This window comes from Typopeltis vanoorti, chromosome 10, assembly GCF_054136105.1.
Source record: "Typopeltis vanoorti isolate ZY-2024b chromosome 10, IOZ_Tvanoo_1.0, whole genome shotgun sequence".
In the NCBI taxonomy this organism is placed as follows: Eukaryota; Metazoa; Arthropoda; class Arachnida; order Uropygi; family Thelyphonidae; genus Typopeltis; species Typopeltis vanoorti.
This window is the reverse complement of record NC_143558.1, coordinates 75,088,450-75,111,053: the sequence shown is the minus strand read 5'-3', so window position 1 is coordinate 75,111,053 and position 22,604 is coordinate 75,088,450. Positions and strand designations below refer to the sequence as shown.

General features: G+C 34.3%; 1 protein-coding gene across 5 annotated transcripts in view; it reads left to right on the top strand.

Moving 5' to 3' along the window:
* Positions 1-22,604, top strand: part of IFT43 (intraflagellar transport 43) — a 263,776-nt gene that overhangs the window by 71,692 nt on the left and 169,480 nt on the right. For all 5 annotated transcript variants that reach the window (XM_090399053.1, XM_090399051.1, XM_090399050.1 and 2 more), the window contains one exon: positions 1,904-1,983. In XM_090399053.1, the coding sequence (XP_090255179.1) occupies positions 1,904-1,983 (80 nt within the window). The remainder of the gene's footprint in view (positions 1-1,903; positions 1,984-22,604) is intronic.

The following is a 22,604-nucleotide window of genomic DNA, read 5'->3' as shown; positions in this document are numbered from 1 at the left end:
GTTCCCCATTCTCATATTTGCCCACATTACTCTACTTGAGACTGACTGCCATTCAAGAAGATTAGCCTCATATTTTGTGTTGAATACTATGGCTACTCCTTCTTTTCCTTGATTGTCATTGCCTGAATATAACATTTTGTATTTATTGCTCAGAAAGATCTCACCAGTTTTGGTCTTTTTTGTTTCAGTCACCCCTATTATTTCGATCTGGTACCTATCTAATTCCTCAGCTAGCTCCATTTCTTTGCCATTCAGGCTTCTTACGTTGATAGTACCGATCTTTAACTCTGGTGATGTTGAGTTGGGGTTTATTTTCAGATTTGTTCCAGTAGCTGACTTTTCGCTGTTCGCCCTGGTTTCCTGGCGAAAACAACGGGGGCCTTGTTTAACCGGGCGATGCCCCAGCCGGCATGAAATTTTGTCATGTTGTACCATCATTCTATATTTTGGTTTAACCAATAAGAATACAATTTGGTCGGCTAAATCCCAAATTGCCAGCCCATCTTCGTCTGTTCATTATCCAAGTAGAAACCCAACAGGGTGCACCACGAGAAGGTGAGGATTGGACATTAGGTCAGAAGCCCTGGTTGGTTCTCTGCATTCCTTTAAAGGCTATGTGGAGGTCTCCTCTCAGTTATACAGCTTTGACCCTTAAGCACCCCTATACTATTTACATATTGTTATAATTTTATTTATATATATATATTGAAAAGCAGAGGTGAGAGGATACATCCTTGTCGTACTCTTCTGGATATATCTTTCCATTCTGAGATGTGTTCTTATTTAACTGCTATTTCATTTTCTGTATATATTTCTTGAATGGATTGTAAAAGTTGGTTTGATATATTTTAAACAATTTTTATCTGTTGATTTTGTCAAAGGCTTTTTCATAATCAATAAAAGCCACTTGTGTTTCTTTTTGAAATTCTCTTCTCATTTCTATTAATAGTTTTAAGAGTAAAAATTGGATCTATTCTGGATCGGCCTTTTTGAAACCGATTTGTTCTTCTAGTAGTTTGTCCTCTACAACACTGTTTAGTTTCTTTTTTAATATACTTGCATATATTTTATATCCTGTATTTAGCAGACTTATTCCCCTATAGTTAATTGCAATCGTCTTTATTTCCTTTTTTATAGATTGAGATAACCAGTATTTTTTTCCAAGAGTTAGGAGTTTTTCCAGACATCCAAAAAATTTCAGAAGTCTTTCATTAAATTTTTCACTGGCATTTTTGTATAGTATTGTAGTTTTCAGTTTCTAACATTGTGATATTTTCTGTTAGGTCATTCTTTGTTTTATAAAATTTTATTTCATTGTTTTCATCTGTCCAGAGATTTTGGAAATAGGTCACCCCATTCTTCTAAATCTATTGTTTGTATTTTTATCTTTTCTTTTATTTCTTTATTCATGTATTTTATTACTTTATAGGTTTTGGGTCGTGGCTTAAAAATATCCTTTTCTGTTACGGAATTGTTCCGTCTCTCTCTCTGTATGTTTTTTCTTTACTTCTCTTTTTGTAATTGCAGAGTTTCTTTTATACTCTATTTCTGCTTCTGTTGTTTTGGAATTTAGCCATTTCTAGTAACTGTCCTATTTTGTTTTTATTATATTTTCTATTTCTTTGTTCTAGTCTCATAGTCCTCTTTTTCTAATCCATTTGCACTTTATTCCTAAGCTTTCTATTAATTTCCTAACAGAAAGTTCCTAAGTTTTCAGTTTTTGTGAGAATTTTTTCAAATTTTCCCATTCCTCTTCTATGTCACTTAATTCAGTAATTAATTATAATAATAAATTAATAAATTTATTTAATAAAAGTAATAAATAAATTTATTAAAAAATTAATAAATTCAGTAAGTTAAGATATTATTATAATTAATAATAATATTATAGTATACTGCTTAGTCTTTAGGTCCTCCACAACCTCCACCAAGATCACGAAAAACTGGAGGATGGGCTGAGGATATTCCAAGTTCTGCAAAACGGTAAGAAGTTTTGTTTTTCAGTTTAGGCTGTCTTAAATTCATACTGTTTAAAATATATTATTATTATGTTATATTTTGACATTTGCAGAAGTGCTGTATAGTATAGCTACCAAACTATTAAGAAAGTTGGAAAGAAAGGAAAAAGACAATAATGTGTATCATAGTCTAAATAGATTTATTCCAGACTTAACCACATGACAATATTCCTATAACTTTTTTGTTGTTACTGTCATTTATTTCTTTATTATTTTTAAATCATAATCTCAAAAAAAAACAGAGTAATGGACTAAGATCAAGCACTATTAAGTGTGAACTAATGTGAGTTTTAATTAATATAATTAATAAAGAGGAAACAAACTATCTAGGGATCACTTATGGATAAAAGGCAGATTACAGGGTAGTTCACATAGCCTGTAACAAAAGGAAAAATGACTTGGTTTCAGACCTATTATGTGTCTGTTAATCTTTTTGTGATATATCTCATTACTCAATTTCCATTTGAATGCCAAAGGATGAAAAATGGCTTGGTGGTTTGGAACTTAGCTGAGCAAATTGCATTCTGTATTGGCTGAAACTACATTAGCCAATCTCATACAGAAGTAACAGGGTTTTTCATCCCGCATACAGGCAAATAGGCGTTCAGAACACATACAATTTATGGACAAAAAATACTGTTGTTGGTGGTGATGGGTGGTAGATGGCATTGATGGTAGTTATGTGTATTAGGAGAATTTAGTACTAGTGGAGATAGTTAGATGTGTTTAGCAGAGTGGAGTAGAGTGCCCTCCCACAATGAGGCCTTGGACTCCTTGGAGGTGTCACATAATAATAATAATTATGACATTGCAATATAATTAGATATTGTGACATCTGAGACAACTGATTTCCTCTTATCTTTCATACAAAAGATTTCAGAGAAATACGCAGGTGCATTGGGATTAATTAGTCCCCTAGCCCAGATGATATCTCTCCAGTTATACTAAGAACTTGTGTTCCAGAACTAACACCCATCTAGTATTGCCTTTACAAGTTGTCATACTCATCTGGCATCTTTCCAATAGCATGGAAGCAAGTTTTGTTTTTCCAGCTTGTTACTAACAAGTGAGGTAAGTCAGCTATCAAATATTATTCGATTGTCCCATTACCCCATTGCTCGAAATCACCAACATAGATTGTTCTTTTCTCATTCTACAGAAGATATCCTTACTAACCTTACTCACTTTGGACACAAGCACAAAAAGATCTAGAGAATTTCATGTGATAACTTTTGATATTTTGAAGACATTTGATCAACTTTGGCATCTTAGCTTTCATACTAAGCTGTGATCTTATGGTCTCCCTCCTGTCCTTTGAGTTGATATGCCAACTTCCCCTCTGGTTGTTCACTGTATGTCATGATGGATTGTTTCTTCACCTGATTTTTCTACCAGTGCTGGAGTATCCCAAGGCCCTGTGCTTTCACCTACATTCTTATTCCTATATATCACTTACTGTCTCTTGCTAACTTCCATTCCTATGATGATGATGATAGTACATCCCATTCCTCTTCATCATTTACAAAACCTTGTACTACTCAGATGACTCAGACTTCCAGATCTTGTATCGGTGACACTTTAAATGCTGATCTTCTATGCTCGTATGAGGTGAAGATAATTTAGTGAATTTTAATGTTTCCAAAATGCAGTCTTGCCTTATTTCCCCAGAAGAAAGACCATACTTCTCTTGTAAAATAATGTCGGTTGACGTTATTTTATGTTAATTATTTTCTCTTCTATATCAATGTCTATATCAGCTGTTGCTTTTGTATTAGATTTTTCTCTTTTGTCATTATCCTTCCTATGTCTACTTTAACTTCAAACACTCTGTTAAATACTCTCTACCTTATTCTGATTTAACCCAATTAACTTAATCCCCGCTTACAGTACTTTATACTTTCTATAAAGTATAAACTGGTAATTAATTTACGGAATTAACAACGCATATGAAGTATTTTAATTAAAGATAACTTTAATGAATCACTTCTATATTTCGGCAATGTCACATTGCCATCTGGAACATAAAGATATGGTATGTGCACTAAGGAACTAACAAAGCAACCATATCTTTATGTTCCTGAAGATGGCAATGTGACATTGCCTAAATATAGAAGTGATTCATTAAAGTTATCTTTAATTAAAATACTTCATATGCGTTGTTAATTCCGTAAATTAATTACCAGTTATGTCTAACCAACGTATAAGTCTTACTACTAGTATAAAGTATAAAGGATTGTAAGCGGGGATTGTATTAGCACTGTTAGTGAGAAGGCCTCTTGAATAGGCAGCTCACGGTTACAGTTAATTATCTCCACGCTAAGTACCTCAGGAAAAATTTATATTGTTTTTCGACTGCACCATCCTGAATTAATTTTATAGCACGAGAAGATTAGTTATAACACTTATAAAATAGATCACTTTCTAAAATAATTACTTAAATAGTCAGTTGTGGCAATTTCTCTAATTTAAGCACACAGATTCGATTGTTTTTATGAGACAGTGCATTGGTCAAAGATCAGGCGATAGTTTTAAACAAACAAAACATATTTATTTTACCTTAAGCAACTGTAATCTAATATACAATTGAACAATTTCTCTCTGATGCCTATCTTGAATTCAGATTGTAACCTTACAATTTAGACCAGCTATTCACAATGCTTAAATAACTTGCTTTACAAAATCTAGGCAATTACTGGCTGTCACAATCTATATCTTAGGCTAACATTCTTCTTAATATATATATATATATATATACTAGCTAATTCTCAGCCTCAATTATTTCTTATAGCGACTATACAATTATCGTAAGAAATCTATGTTCAGTGGACATATAATTCTTAACCATTACCTCAGCGTTAATACAATAGAATCTAAGTAAAGGGGATAATAAAGGGGAGCTTGCTCCACCTTTGCATCAAGTTGCCTTGGTGTGGCACTACCAAGTGGTCACTTACGCTTGGATCCGCCGACAGTTCGTCGGCATGAAACGTTTAGATCGTAGTTTTCGATCTTAAAGTTTTGCATACTGACTGAAAAACAATAAGGGATTTTTATCCCCTTTACTTATCAACCTCGCCAGAAAAATTTGGCTTTTCATCTTACAATAGAATCTACTCACAAATTCACAGAAACATATACAGTCCTACCAGCTTTGAAGATTTGTGGTGGTCCTGCTGATTACTTCCTCCTTCCTATATACTAGTCTTGACTAAAAAAACACACGTACTAACTACAGTAATGACTATTTAATTCATAAATATTTCATCCCAAGTATCTTGGGACATCATCAGTACAGTAGTTCAAACAATACTAGGAATAACATACAGTTAAGGCACATGATTACAATGGAATCTCAATTATGCATGCAGTAACGTGTTATAGAAGTAAATTAAATATAACTGGAAAAAAAAAAAAAAACGTTACCACATGCATATTGAGATTCCATTGTAATCATGCACCCTAACTGTATGTTATTCCTAGTATTGTTTGAACTACTGTACTGATGATGTCCCAAGATACTCGGGATGAAATATTTACAAATTAAATAGTCATTACTGTGGTTAGTACGTGTGTTTTTTTAGTGATGAATTCACCACAGGTTTGATATTTAAAAAAAAAAAAATACTAGTCTTTACTGAACGGCTTTTGGCAGTCGTCTTGCTGTAGTCTTCTTCCATGAATTGTGGCACAGCTCACCGTTGGTTCTGGATCTACTGTAGGCGCCATGTATCTGGTCGCACATGGCACATTCCGTTACTGAAAATACATCTCTGAAGAATAATCTGCCTCTTCTGGTTTCACTATGCCTAGGGGTCATGTTCCGACGAAATCTTGGAAGTTCGAGCGGGCCAACAAACTGCAGCAAGATGGAAAAAAAAAACAACTCTGCTCTCTGAGGTTCTCAAGACCTTTTTTATACAATTCAGAAGTTCCTTGTTTTAGGGTTGGAGACCCTCGAATCTTGACATCACTGTTGTCTTGACCTTCAGTTTTGGCAGCAAAATGACCTTCAATACCTTTGTGCACTTTCAAGTCGCCAACATAATCTTGTCTAATCCTTTTAACTTGAGGCAGAAATACTTTTAACATTCTGTTACTCTTATAATTTTACATCGAAATTTAATATTAAATCAATGTAGTGCACAATTGAACTTTTACAATATTTTATGACTTATGAACAATTCTATGTCATCCTTTAGTCAGTTTACAATTTACCTTTACAAGTTTACAATCAGTATTTATCCGTTAAAATTACAGTAATTTACAATTTTGTTCTTTACACAAGATTTATGACCTCTGTAAAATCGATGTTCGGAAATTTTACCAAAATTTCACCACATCGAATTTTACACTCTCACTTCTGATAACATTTTGCTCACCAACCCTATTTTCTTTCTTCTTGAGTTGACTTTTACATGTAGCCTATCCTGGCAAAAATACATCATAGTCCCTTCAGCCTCCAAAAAAAAAAAAAAAGCTTGATATTCTATTTCATTCTAAAGATTACTCTCTCCTTCTCAACTCCTAATACTATAAATCAATCCCAAATCTGCTCAGCCTTAGGATATTGTTCTCACATCTGGGGGGGGGGGGGCATGACATAAGCCTCGCTCATAAGGCTTGACTGTATCCAGAAGAGCTGTTTGCTTAATAGATGACCTCTCACTATCTCCCTCCAATCACTTTTCCAAAGACACTGTTTGTGCATTGTCTTTATTAGAGGTATTTCCATGGATGCTGCTCAACTGTGTTCATGGATGCGGGTAACTGCTGGTCAACATTCATATACAGTTAGCTCTAAACTCCCCAAACTTCTTTTTCTTCACTACTTGTATCTGCATATTTTAGAGCATTCTTCCCCATACCCTGATGAATAAAATCCCTATCTTCAAGAAACACATTAAGATTCCTTTCTTCTCTCTAATCATTTGCTTGCCAGCACATGGCAGTGTCATGTTATACCTCTTGAGACAGGGAAAAGTGTTGTTCTCTATTTGGCATTATTAGGACTGTGAATACCAAATCAGGTGAATTCCTTCTAAATAATACATGTACGTTATTTATAAGGAACCAGAGATCAGATAAAGGAGAGAGTAAATCCTGCCAACAGTTCCAGTAGGGAAGAATTGAAAGAATTGTCTGAGTCATATGATGAAAAGGAAAAGGTGGTCCTTAGTTGGAGCCCAACAGCATATAGAAAATGATTCTCAGTATAGAAATGTTTGGGGAAAATATGAAGAAATGGGCCAGATTAATAACAATAACAAGTATCTGCTGGATTTCTGGACATAGAATAGTTGTTACCAACACCATATGCTAACATAAACATTTACATAAATTAATGTGGAGAGAACATGCACAAAACAAGGAATCATATTATGCTATTGTTGATGGTAATGTCTTCATATTGGTTCAAAACACAAGAGCATACAGGGAATTTCAAATAGCAAATTACCACCACATATTGTCGAAAAAAATCAACTCTAGAGTCAAATAGACAAAAATTATTGGAGAAAAAGTGAGATAATTTGTAAACAAGAACCAAACTTCATTGCTAAAATGTAGATTAACTTATTCAGGGGAGCAGGTAACAAAGTTGTATGTACAATGATAGAAAAACAAGACCTTCATGATGGAGAGCAAGTTAAAGAGTCATTCACCAAAAAAAAAGCAATATGAAAAATTCCAGGCTCGTAAATGAGCATGGTCTTTTAGAGAATGTAGAAAAAAATGTGTAGAACATCTGCAAATTATGAAATTTCAAATACTGTACATTTTATATTTGAAAAATCAAATTAGATATGATCAGTTAATCATTATCCTAACTAATTATGTATTTCATATGCAATCTGCTTAATTAAAAAAAAATGTAAAAGAAATATATTTGGAGTAAAAGATAATTTTTTTCTGTTTTTATTCATATGGTGCTTATATTGTGGACTTAGATTCCCATTGTTTTCTATAATTAATAATAATAATAATTAATAATATTAATAAATTAATAATCCATGATTATTATTAATCATGGATTAATAATGGATTTGAATCATTGCAGAAGTGCAGTGATTCAAAGATTATGTAGTTTTTTAAATATGAATCGGTTATATATCAGCATTTTATTTTCTCTATATTTAAGATTCAAGTTTGTCATGCAGCATATCATTAAATGTTGTAATTTATCAAAAGCTAAGAAGCTATTTATTTCTTTAATTTTTCTTAGTAAATATACTTCATGTTTTTTTTTATTTTTCCCATGACAGGTTTGTAAACCTACAATACTTCAGTACTGTGGATGACCTAAGGATTTTTTTTTTAAAATTATTATTTTATTTATTTTTTACATAATTCAGAAACTCTGCTCTAGAAACCAAACATGGAATTTTTTCCTGTCGCAAAGCTGGATGGTGATTCTACAGTTGTCTGAATCATAGGCATATGATGGAAAGGAAAAGCTGGTTCTTAGTTGAAGCCCAACAGTATATAGAAAATGAATCTCGGTATAGAAATGTTTGGGGAAAATATTAAGAAATGGGCCAGACTGAAATTCATCTCCCACCTAAAAACAATGACAAACTTCCATGTCCATGGGGTTTGTGATCACCTTTAAGTTGGAGAGCAGATTTTTAAACCACTTGGCCAACCAAACTCGATGTATTAAGCAAATTCACTTAAAATGCTTATAAATTTAATCTCAGAATCGAAAAATTTGCAAAGAGCAATAAGGTATTGAGCTGATTTAAAATTATCATTACCATTATAATGGCATTAAATCTTTGATATGAGAATGAATTTACAAAGGAAAATAGATTATTTTAATACGATACTTAAAGAGCCCTTATAGCTCAGTTGGTTGAAACCGAAGGGTTGCAGCCCTTTGGTTGAAAGACCTGGATTCAAGTCCCATTTTAGGATGCAAAGAACCTTTATCAGGGTTTTTCACAAGGAGTAGCAGGTTTATAAGAGGCCAAGTTACTTAGTCATGACAGCCAGTTGAGCCTAAAACTAAAGGAAAGATGGGATGGGAAAAAGATCCTTATGGAAAGAAAAGAATAAACAGCTTCAACTGACCAAGTCAAAATTAGTAATAAAAAGAAAATCCTGTACTTAATTGCTTGCCACGATCATCCAAATTTGTTGTCATAGCAAATGTTGGCTATTGCACTATTTGCTGTAAGATAAGCTCAATTCCAAAAAAAGACATAATTCTTAAGTCTTGAAGGAGACCTAAACAGGAGAATAAGAAATGAATCCCAGGCATAGAGATGTTGAGAAAAGAGTAAGGTTAATAATAATAGTAAATACTGACTGTGTTCCAACATAAAAACGCATATAAATTCATATGAAGCAGACATACAAAAAATAAGTCTTATTGACTTTTCAGTGATATCCTATTGAAAAGGCCTTGACATAGAAGATGCAGATTAATCACAAAATGAATTTAAAATGATAAAGGTGGCATAAAGACAAACAGTAAAGTTCTTATGGATGTTTGGGGTAACTAATTTGAAAAATTATTACAGTAAGTAATGTGATAGAAAATTGATAGTATACTTAGGAGGAATACATTTCATTATTTGAGGTAGAAAGAGCTATTAAAAATCTGATATATGGAAAGACATCTGAAATAGATGGTATATTGACCAGAAATGCTTAAATGGGAGGTTAGTTAAAATGAATGATACCACTGGCATACAGTGGTATCATTCATAACAGTATTTTATTACAGTATAAATACGTAGGTTAATGTAAGAAAGATCATGTGAAATGGCACAAGTATTCAAATATTTGTCAGCACTTGTGTGTATCATGGGTCATCATGCACAGGGACAAGATGGCACTTTTGCCATCTTGTCCATGTCAATTTGGATGATTTTTTTTATATGTTTCTGTAACTGTTCCAAATAAATTGGTAGTAGTGGTGGTGGTACATAGACAGTATTTGTTGGGATGAGGTTGGGTGATCTTGGATGGCCATCTCAGTCATATCTCTGTTGTTAGCTTAACTAACCCAGCACTGTGGAAGCCTGTGGTTAAAAAAAAAAAAACTGTTGCACCATCAGATGATAATGCTGTGGAGCCCATCTTGCTTCAGATTGAAGTTATTCCCATTTTGTTGTAGTAACTGTTTACTAAACATATTGAGGTTGGTTCTATGGAAATTTTAACAAAGGGCTTGCATTGTCGAGCAAAAAAAAGAAAAAAAAACGTATTTCACACAAAAATTTTTATTAATACAGCTTGTGTACAAATTCCAATCAGAAAGTATGAGAGGACAATCAACATCTAAAGGCTATCATTTTTAAACAAATATTTCACGATCTAAACATGAAATATTTGCACAATCAACTGTGTTAATTTATCTTACATAAGAAAAACTCTTTTTTAACTATCAAAATATAATAAGAATGAAATCTTTTATAAAACATTTGATTGGCTACTGGTTTTACCACATGATTGGCTACCAGAAGGGACAAGGGTAAAGATAGCGCATGCGCTTATTTTATTTTCAAACTTGGGCGCATTCGTCATAGAGGAGTTGAAACAGTAATCCAAATAATCTATGCACTGCCGAATGGACTAATTTTTGTTAGGTTACCATATGAGTTTGTCGCTTAATATGTTTCAAAACAAAAAATTTTTTTTTTAAATAAAAAAGTAAACAAGAAGAACAAGGGGCTCGCAAATTTGCGAAAAAATTAACAATGGGCTCACGCGAGCCCCTTTATAGCTTACCACTGGTTATATCTGTCATGATTTTTTTTCACTGAATGAGCCTGTTGTCTGGTCTTTCATTTTCAATAATTTCTTGGTGAGCACAACAAATCTCTTTCCTTTATGGGTAGGCTTCAAATCTTGTAGAATTTGCAGTTTTATGGAATATGCTATATGCTTTCCTTTGGCAACTGAACCTTTCTACAGGTCCTGTTTGTTAACTAACTTTAATTTTTCAGGTAGGTCTGCCACTTGCATTCCATAGTTGCAGTGTCTGGAGTGTGCCTGTTGGCCTTCGAAAATCCGAAGAGAAAGATTGCGATTTTCATACCAGACAATATAATATCTGCATCAAGTCTACAAGTCAAATAGCAGCCATTGGTTGATAGAGTAAGGAAGGTAAAAAAAGTCAGCAAAACAGATCGTGGGACAAGGATTGGTTCTGAAGACTGGGCTGGTCAGGCTGTGGCCCTAAGTAGGTATGGCACTGTACCAGGACTGGATGAAAGTGTCACTAGTTGAGCTCAGATCAATGCTGGAGCCTTTCTTGAGATACCTCATCTGCATGGCATGCTGGATGGCTCATCTATGCACCTGTTTTGGCTAACAATTAACAGCTGACTCAGAACTGTCACAGACCAGGCTGGCATCTGACTGTCTAATTAAAACAAAGCATTGACCGTTGAGAGGTGTTAACATAATGTAATTTCTAGCTGGTGCTTTGCATGTTTAAGTGAAAGAATATCAATTGAGTATGGGTAATCAGTAGGAGTAACTGTACCTCTCTCATTAGTAAATGTTGGATTGGATATCTATTGCTGAAATAAGCTAGCAAAAAACTAAAAAATCCTGATCTGATCAAGTTTTGTGCACATCTTGGATAGGGCATTTGGAGTATCTCAGATAAGGACTTCAAGAAACACGGAGTCAGTCACCTGCATTGTGCTTGCACTTTTGCCTATATTGATAGGTAACTGGTTGATTGAGTCTCAAACAATGGTGTGCTTGTTAAATTGAATGGTGAACTCAATGAGACGATAGACTATATTGATAGACTACATTCTCAACCTGGTATGCATACCACTGGTGGTACATGAGCCACTGCCAGGTGGTACAAAAACAGATTTGCTTACTGTTACATCTAATATCTTGAATTAAATATAGTGGTACACCACTGGAAAAGGTTGAGAACCCCTGGACTATAAGGTTAGACTCTACCAGTGATGTGTTATATAAAGATCCCAGTTAGATGTCAAGTGGGGATATAGCATGTAAAATGATGTTGCATGAACCACTGCTCTGCATACTGTATCTCAGTTCTACACAGTAGAACTAAGATAAATATAGGGTAGTTGATAGTCTGTGCATGTAACATACACACACTAGATTTAAATTGGAATCAGAAATCACATACTTGGTTAAATTATCAAAAATTGGTGCAGTTCTGCTAGCTATATCTATGGCTGATCCTGACCTGGCAAGTAAGGTTTTTGATAGTATATCTGGCAGTAATCATAACCAGCAATAATGGCATAGTATGGCTGATTGTCCCTAGTCCACACAATGGTAGGGCATTGGCTGAAACTTTTAGGCTCATGCACCACAAGATGCAGGCTGAATGCGTTTAGGTCTGTATCTGTAGTTTTATGACTGAAGACCTCCAAGTCAGAATCCTATCTAATTGCTGCAATGATACTGTTTATGTCTTGTGCATGAAAGGCAGTACTAGCTGGAGTTGCTTTTGTATTGTTTCAGTGTGATCATTCTGGAAATGAAACCACTAGAACAGAAGCATTAATGCAGCTGCTAAGACTAGTATCGTATCATGAATACTTATGCTATTCATGAATAGCATAAGTATTCATGAATACAGGGAGCATGAATACTTATGCTCCCTGTATTCACAATGCATTCCACTCACCAACAACTCTCCATGTAAAAAAATCTACTCCTCACACCCTTCTTCACCACATTTTTATACAACTTCCATAGATGGCCTCTCGTTCTTCTTGTCTTAACATCCACTAATTTTATTCTGCATTCATCTGGTAGAATCCATAATTCTAGTAGAATTATCAGAACTTGATGTTGTGATAATTGAAGGGCTGGGTAATTGAAGTACAGTTACATTGTGCTCTACCAAAAGTCGGTTGACATGCACGAGTCAATTATTTTGAAGGCCAGATAAATTATAGATCTCTGTAACTGCATAGGAGTTGTCTACTTGATTGAGATGATATTTTTTCACTTCAGCTACATATGAAGAGAAGAGAAGAAATCCTAACTTGGAATAATAGTCATGGCAGCAGTTATATTTATTGTGGATGGAAATTCCTTGTAACTATCCTACAGATGTTAATTTTTATTTGGTTGATTTTACCAACTTTGTTTGAAGTTTCATAGTTGCTTAGAACAAATTTAAAAGTTATCACTAAGCTTGTAATTTTCCCAAGTTAAGTATATAGTCATCTTTTGTTATGGCTGAATCATTTTCTTTGTATATTTAAAGGGAGAGTAAGAAAGTGATTGAGTTAAATTTAAATATATAGATATATAGAAATAGATATATAAAAATTAGAAGGGGTGCTTAAGGGTCAAAGCTGTATAACTGAGAGGAGACCTCCACATAGCCTTTAAAGGAATGCAGAGAACTGATCAGGGCTGGCAATTTGGGATTTAGCTGACCAAATTGTATTCTTATTGGTTAAACCAAAATAAAAAATAATGGTACAACATGGCAAAATTTCATGCCGGCTGGGGCGTCGCCCGGTTAAACAAGGCCCCCATTGTTTTCGCCAGGGAACCAGGGCGAACAGCGAAAAGTCAGCTACTGGAACAAACCTGAAAACACACCCCAACTCAACATCACCAGAGTTAAAGATCGGTACTATCAACTTAAGAAGCCTGAATGGCAAAGAAATGGAGCTAGCTGAGGAATTAGATAAGTACCAGATCGACATTATGGGGTGATTGAAACAAAAAAGATAAAAACTGGTGAGATCTTTCTGAGCAATAAATACAAAATGTTATTTTCAGGCAATGACAATCAAGGAAAAGAAGGAGTAGCCATAGTATTCAACACAAAATATGAGGCTAATCTTCTTGAATGGCAATTAGTCTCAAGTAGAGTAATGTGGACAAATATGAGAATGGGGAACTGGACAATGAGACTTATTTGTGCCTATGATCCCACAGAAGATTCCACTAAGGTAGAAGTGGAGGAATTTTTTGAGGCTTTAGTAAAAGCAACTGACACAATAAAAAAGGAAAAGTTGGTCCTTGTTGATGATCTAAATGGCAGAGTAGGAAATGATTGTGGGACATACAGAAATATTTTGGGAAAATTTAGAGAAAAGAGCAAAGCTAATAATAATGGCAAATATTTGTTGGATTTCTGCTCAGGACATAGACTGGTTATTATTAATACCGTGTTCCAACATAAAAATGTACACAAATTCACGTGGAGAGAAGAGGCTAGGAATAAGAAAAGTCTCATTGACCATGTTATTGTTGATAGTGATGTTTTCTCCCTGGTGCAGGACACCAGAGTGTACAGAGGATTTGAAATTGGAAGTGATCACTATTTAGTCTTGAGCAGGATAAAATTGAATTTCATATTGAAAAGAATAACATGTAAGAAAGTTTTAAAGCAAATAAAAGTTGAACAGCTCTCAGATGTGAACTGTAGACTAACATACACAAAGATTATTGAAGAAAAAATGAAAGAGTTTGAGAACAGGAACCAAACCTTGGAGATTTGCCCTGATTGATTCAGCTAGAGACGCATGTGGTGAAGTTGTCTGCAAGGATAGAAAAATTAGAACTCCATGGTGGACACAGGAAGTTAAAGAGGCAGTGAAGGAAAAGAAGAAAGCCTATCAAAAGTTCCTGCAAATAAGTCAGCTTGTGCTCTTAGAGAATACAGAGACAAATGCAAGAATGCTAAACACTGTAAAACTAGCTAAACAAAAGTCATGGGAGGACTTTGGCAAGAATATAGAAAATAAATATCAAGAAGGTGGCAAAGTATTCTGGAGGTTGTCGAAGAAGCTTAGGAATGGAGGAAAGAGTGCTGTAAAAGAAGTTAGAGATGATAAAGGTGACATGAAAATGGCAGAAAAAGATATCCTTGAAGTATGGAGTAATTACTTTGAAAAACTGCTAAATGAAACAAGCAGTGATGACAGCACAGTAGTAAAAAACACTGACCAGGTATGCATTCAGAAATACATATCCATACTTGAAGTAGAAAAAGCCATCAGAGGCTTGAAATGTGGAAAGGCAGCAGGAGTAGATGATATTCGACCAGAAATGCTGAAGTTTGGTGGTATAAAAGTCTTACAGTGGCTGCACTGCATAGTTCAGAATGCCTGGACAGAGTAATGAATTACCGATGATTAGAGTACAGCTCTCATAGTACCCATATATAAAAAGGGAAATAAAACTGAATGTGAGAATTACAGAAATATTTCTCTGCTGAGTGTTCCTGGTAAGATTTATGCAAGTATACTTGAGAAACAGTTGAGAAGAATTGTGGAAAAATAGCTGGGTGAAGAACAAGCTGGATTCAGGCCAAATAGGGATTGTCAAGATCAGATCTTCACTTTACGACAAATAGTTGAGAAAGCATGGGAATATAACAAAGATCTGTATTTCGGTTTTGTCGATTTGGAAAAGGCATATGACAAGGTGCCAAGAGGGAAGCTTTTCAATACGCTACAGTTATATGGCGTCAATGGGACATTATATCAAGCAATACTTAGTCTTTATTTGAGTTGTAAGTCAGCAATTAGAATTGAAGGAAGTACAGGAAGATGGCTTAATGTTAAATCTGGTTTTAGACAGGGATGTACATTATCCCCTCTGTTATTCATTATCTATATGGATCACATTATGAAGGAAAGTGGTATTAAACATGACATCAAAATTGGAGATGCTAATGTCAGCTCTTTGCTTTATGCGGATGATGTTATACTTCTAAATAAATCCGCTACAAGTCTGCAAGATTCTCTGACTAAATTGAATAACTGTTGTAATAGATATGGTATGAAGGTCAGCAATAAAAAGGCAAAGATAATGAAAATAGGCAGAATCATTGAAAATGTCAACTGTGTTGTGAATGGAGAACCTGTGGAACAAGTAAAACATTTCAGTTACTTAGACACGATTTTTAGTGAAGATGGTAAATTAAATATAGAAATAGACAACAGAATCAGCAAAGCTGGTATAGGTGGAAGTCAATTGAATAAATTCATATGGAATATGATAGAAATTAGTAGGAACACTAAATTAGCTGTATACAAGACAGTGTTTGAACCAGTTTTAACTTATGGATCTGAGAGCTGGGTCAGAAGTAAAACACATGACCAAAGACTAGACACCGCAGATATGAGAGTCCTGAGAAAGATTATAGGTCTGAATAGATGGCATCAATGCAATATCATATTAAAATGAGGATATTAGGAAAGAACTTGACATTGTCAGCATCCAGGAATGTGTTAGCAGAGCTAATCTCAGGTGGTATGGTCGCTTAAACAGAATGGGCGAAGAAAGATTAGCAAAACAAGTGTTCTCTGCGACCCAGAGGAAGACCAAGATATAGGTGGATTGATACGGTACAAAGTGCCTTAGACGATAGAAATATAAGATCTGATAATGTTGGAGTCTTGATGAGTAACAGATTGATTTTTAGGAAAATTGAAGATAGGAAGTTAGTAATGATGTAATTTTTTTCATGTAGTACTATCATATCCTGTACACCCCTTGAGGGTACATGGCAGGAATTTGATGATGATGAGATATATAGAAAGATTATTATTTGCAAATATCTGTTTTTGTATTTTTTTTTTTTTTTTTTTTTTTTTTTTTTTTTTTTTTTTTTTATGTAGCTCCCACCTACAAAAGGTGGGAGCTACATAAAAAATTTTTTTCTCTAAATCTGTGGTACATTTGTACCATGGGTGGGATAAGGTTTTTTTTTTTTCTATTTTTTTGATATATTTATTTTTTACATAGTCTGGAAATCCTGCTCTAGAGATCAAACATGGGTCTTTTTCAAGCTTCTTCAGACCTCCAATAAACATGATAGTGGTTTAACAACACTGGACTATTAAATTCATATCCCATCTAAAGACAATCGCAAATATCCATGTTCATAGCAGGATTGAAACTCATAGCCTGTTGCAGAGTGGTTACACTAACCAGGCTGGAAGTTAAATGAATATTTTTTCTTGAGTTGATTGTCTGATTTCTCTGATCCCTCACAATTTGGCTGTTTATACAAACCTAGTTTAGTTAATGGGAAAAGAATATTATTTTTTTATGATGTTGATTGGCTATAAAGAAACACAAAAAAATAGTAAGAGAATACCAACAATAAACAGTGCTGGGTGCATATTAATTATCAATTTATCACCCTATTTAAAAGAATTGTCATTATATTTGATATTAATGACCGCATTGTGACAATTAGTTATTATACAGTTATCTCTATATTAATATCAGCTGTCATTTAAAATTTATGGTAAACATATCATTTAATAACTGTCAGATTTTAGAGAAAGATAACGTATACTAGAATATTAATTAATATTCTAGTATATGTTGTCTTTCCCTAAAACAGTTATGTATTACCAACATATAAGTTTATCTACAAGAAAATCGTTTAATAATAATAATAACAAAATCAACATATTCAGCAGTATGCCATTAGCTTATATTAATCATCCTTAGTTATGACATTTACTCATTTATCATACACAACATTTAGTATTGCAGAGTTTCCCAAACTTCTTGCTAAAGTGGAGCCCTAAAGCAGGCAAAATTTTTTGCGGAGCCTTCACAACTCAATCTTTAAAATAAACATGAAAAAAGGAAGAAATCAATAAACACTCACTGTGTTGCAATTTAGTGTTCCATAAATTTAAAAAATTTAAGTTCATTTTAATGACTACAGTGCAGTTGTTGTTTTGAACTGCAGAGTTTTTCAGTCTGGTATGATGGATGTAACTTGTAGCGTCATATCATTTTCTGCATTTATCCTGTTTCCATATTCAGTTTTAGTAGCTGCATGTAGTGAGAACATCTTTTCACAGAGATACATTGTTGGAAAACATATCAAAAACTTCAAAACTTGAATACAAATACAGTAAAGTGAATCAGAAACCTTAAACTCTCTCACTAAAATCTCTGGCCAATCTTTTGCTATAAAATTTTACATATTATATGTGTGATGGAGCAAATGGCAACTACTTTTGTTAAGGTGTCTGCTGACTCAAAAAAAAAAAAAAAAAAAACTGCTTGCAAACAAAATAGCTATAGAACAAACAAATATCACATTTGATTCATTAATAAAAAAAAAAAAAAGTGAATGTTTGTAAACAAGATTCACGGAGCCCTAGAATTTCAATTCTGGAGCCTTAGGTCTCCATGGAGCCCGCTTTGGGAAAGCCTGGACTAATGGATAGATAATCTGAGAATCTTGCTCTGAAGAGCAAACAACAGGATACTATTTCAAATTTTTGGTTTCCAGTTATTAACATCATCATCATCAGACCACCACAGAGAGTGAAAGACTCATCATGGAATGTCCTCTTGCACACACACACACACAGCTCATCATACTCTGTCTTAAATACATAGACATTCTCTACAGCCCACTACACTCTTGAACAATGCATTCCAGTCATTAACCATTCTCCATTAAAAAGAAAGAAGAAAAAGCATGCATGCGTTGTGCATGAATGGTGTTCTGTATCATTCGTGAGTGGTTGGAAGTGCAAAATCAGAGATACTAGAAGTGTGATGGTGGGGAGAACAGTCATTCGTTGGTTTAAATGATGATATATACAAAAATAAGTGTGTAATACTGAATGCAGTTTCACAAGTTCAAATCTGAATAGGTTGGTAATGTGACATTCCACAAAGGAAACTGTAGGTACAAGGGAGTATTGAAATGCATATACACAAATGCTAGAAGTATATCATAGATAAAGGAGAAGAGTTTTGGGCATTGGTCAGCCTGACCTGCTCAAACATTATAGGCATCAGTGAGACCTAGTTGCATATCATCGCAATATCTAGCTGGGTATTGCGATGATAGCCAAAGAAATTCAACCGACTAAATAGAATTTAAGGAGCATTTTAGGTTGGGGGGGGGGCATGGTTCATCTGAGGTTGAACATCTTGCAACATTAAATATGATTAATGTTGCAAGATAGAGACCAATAGGACAAAATATATTCTTGGTTGCTGCTATAGCCAGGGAATGTACAGGAAGATGTGGATACCGTTCGTCAGGAGATTAGCACAATGAGTACAGGTTTAGCATTTATTATGAGAAGAACTTCAGCTATGGAAATATAGATTAGAAGGAGAAAAGAGGCCATGGCAAGATGGAAGTAGAATTTATACAGTTGGTCTACTTCCACCCTGCCATGCCCCCCTTTCCTCATGCCTGAAACAGCATGTCATGGAGGGGACTAGGGGTTTGAGAGCTCGATCTGGTAATAGCATTATAAGATGTATTCATATCAATAGATGCATCTTATGATGCAATTACCAGATAGCATCATGACATATCCATAACAATAGACACTCTACCTCTAATTCGCGAGGGTGACCATGTCTACTCACATTTTATAATAGAGTTGAATAAGAAAAATGGCCACACCATGATACTGCTGGACTTTGAGAGGCTTGATCTGGTAATAACATTATAAGATGTATTCATATCAATAGATGCATGTTATGATTTTGTAAAGGCATTTGACAGAATACTACATGAAAAACTATTACAAAAGTTGGAGTAAATGAGAATAGATATTAAGCTGGTAGCATGGATAGGGGGAAATGTCAGACAGGCAGATACCAAACAATGTCCAATTGAGTGGAATCTAGATGAGAGTGGCTAGTGGAGTGCACCGGGTTCTGTGCTAGGGCTACTACTCTTTAATTTGTGTATTAATGATACAGGAAAGATTTACTGGGAGAGGGGGGACAGGAGAGGAAATTCAGTTTGTTGATGATACAAAATTAAGGGAGGCGGGGATAGTAGTTAATAAAGGTAATTTGATATCCTGCAGAATGATTTAAATAAATAGGCATTGTGGACAAAAGATAATGGTTGTCAAATTAATATTACAAAATGGAAGGTTATGCACTTTGAGCTGAAAAGATTACATACTGTGTATCATATTGATAGCACTGGATTGCAGGAAATTGATGAGGTAAGGGAGTTGGGAGTAATGGTGGACAGAGAACTGAGATTTAGATGACATATTGCAAAAGTTGGTTTTGGAATTTGAAAAACACATCTTTACTAACAAGTAAAGATAGGGAGGTTATTATTCCTCTTTATAAGGCTATGATTTGGCCACATCTTTATCTTGACTACTGTGCACAGATTTGTTCATCTGGGTTTCTTGGAGATCAGTAGGTGGTAGAGAGGATTCAGAGATGAGTGACCAAGCTGGTGACAGGTCTGTTCAATTCTCCTTATGAGGATAGATTGAAGCTGTGTGGATAGAAAAGTTTAGTTGATTGGTGGAAAAGAGGGGACATAATAGAAACTTATAAGTTTTTAAAGGGTTATATATATATGATTGACAGAAAGGAGATTTTTCAATACATGATGAATAGAGAGAGAACTAGTCGTCACAGCAAGAAGGCATGTAAAAGTTGGGTATTAAGAGTGTGCAGATTAGGTTTTTTGCTTGGAGAGTGGTGAGTGGAATGGTTTGCTACAATTAGTTGTGAGTCTGACAGTGAATAAGTTTCAATAGCGATATGATAGGTATTGTGTATGAAGGTTAGTGTGGATCTCCCACATTGAGCCTTCTGACTCCATGGAGATACCCGTATACTACTACTAATAATTATCATTATTATTTATTAGCTTTCAGTTTCAGGAATAAATGACAGTTGATTTATGATAACTAAAATATGATAAACACCTGTGATTGCAAATTATGTAATCTCTTCTAGAAAACTTCATTTATATCAACCACAAGACCTGTTTCTCATCATTGCTATAGTAGGATCGTTATTTATAGTGAGTTTGAACTTCTCTTTTAGAAACTCCACAAAAGTGAGTGAATTAAGATCAGAGAAATCAGCATTGAAGTCACCATTTAAAATTATTGGTTTTCTTCAAGAGCTCAGCACCATCACTCGTATAAGTCAGAACAAAGTGGATGAAATCTATGTCTTCACTCAGATGGTTTGGAGAAATGTATATGACCATATTGAGAACATGCTGAATTTAATTCAAAACAGTATTGAATCGAACGGTTCCATGAAAGAACAGAACATGAAAGTACAGAATATGCAGAAACAGAACATGAAGAAACAGAACAATGTAAGAACAGAACAGAACAGCGAAGAAACAGAACTGTGACAAAACAGAACTATGACAAATAGAACCATGACAAATCAGAACAGGGGAAAAATAAAACATTTATTATTTTTTATTATTATTATTTATTATTGTCGTATCTCTATATGTTGTATAGATTTTTAATCACTGTTTGTCCATTCGACGTAAAAACATCAATGTATAGTTCTACAACATTTAAACGAGCAAGTCCTTCACAGACCCCCCGTGGCTCCTTATTGGGTTTGTCAAAACTTATCCGGACATACGGAATAATGGGATGAAACATTTTCTTTCTAGCAAAAATACAAATAAACTGTACATTTTCAAGAATACTAAGTAATTACAGGGGTACTTCTTAAGAACTGATTTTCTTATTCCAGAGAAGTATGATGACCTCATTTTGTATGATACGGGAGCTGATGACCCAGAAAGAATATTGGCAATTGGGAATGATGATCTGCTCTCAGAATTAGACAAGGATGTCATTTATGGAGATGGAACATTTGATAAAGCACCTAGCATGTTTTTTCAGCTGTATACATGGCATGCTAAGATTGGCAATTCATATCCTCAATGTATTTATTTTCTTTTGCAAAAAAAGAATATGGATACATTCAACAGAATGTTTATCATATTGCAGCAATTGTTGCCCAATATAACACCCCAAAAGATTCTGCTGGACTTTGAAAAAGCACGTATGTCTGCTACTCAAGTTGCTTTTCCACAAGCAGAAGTAAAAGGTGCTACTTTCACCTTTGCCAGAGTGTTATTAGGAAGATCAACAGTGTTGGCTTAAAGGAAGTGTATGAGTCTGATATTGACATGAAGTTGAAACTGAAGTCCCTACCTGCTCTCTCCTTTGTGCCAATAACAGATGTAAGAATTGTCTTTGACCAACTAGCTGCCACATTTCCAGATGAGAATAACTACAATGAAGTTCTCACATATTTCTTCTCAACCTACATCGAAGGAGTTGCAGGAAGATCACCTCTCTTTCCAATTAGAATATGGAATCATTTTGAGGCTGCTGCTGAGAGATGTCCTAAGACTACAAATTGTTGTGAAGGTTTTCACAACGCCTTAAACTCATTGTTTCATTGTAGTCACCCAAGCATTTGGAACCTATTAGATGGATTAAGACGAGATATAGCTTGCCAGCAATTATTATTAGCCAATGCCCATACAGGTCACCCAGAAGTCAGAAAAAAGAGGTATGAGACCCTTAGTAATCATGTGGCAATAGTTGTGCAAGAATATCAAAATCAAGAAGATAAATTGAGGTTTTTACACCGAATGGCCAATCTGCAGTGATTAAATTTTTTTTTATATATATATTTCTTTTATATTTTGTTTTATGTAGATATTTCATTAATAAATAGGTATGACACAAATAAATGTTTTATTTTTTCCCCTGTTCTGCAGTGATTAAATTTTTTTTTATATATATTTCTTTTATATTTTGTTTTATAAACTATTTAAAAGGGAGAGATAAAGCTGTT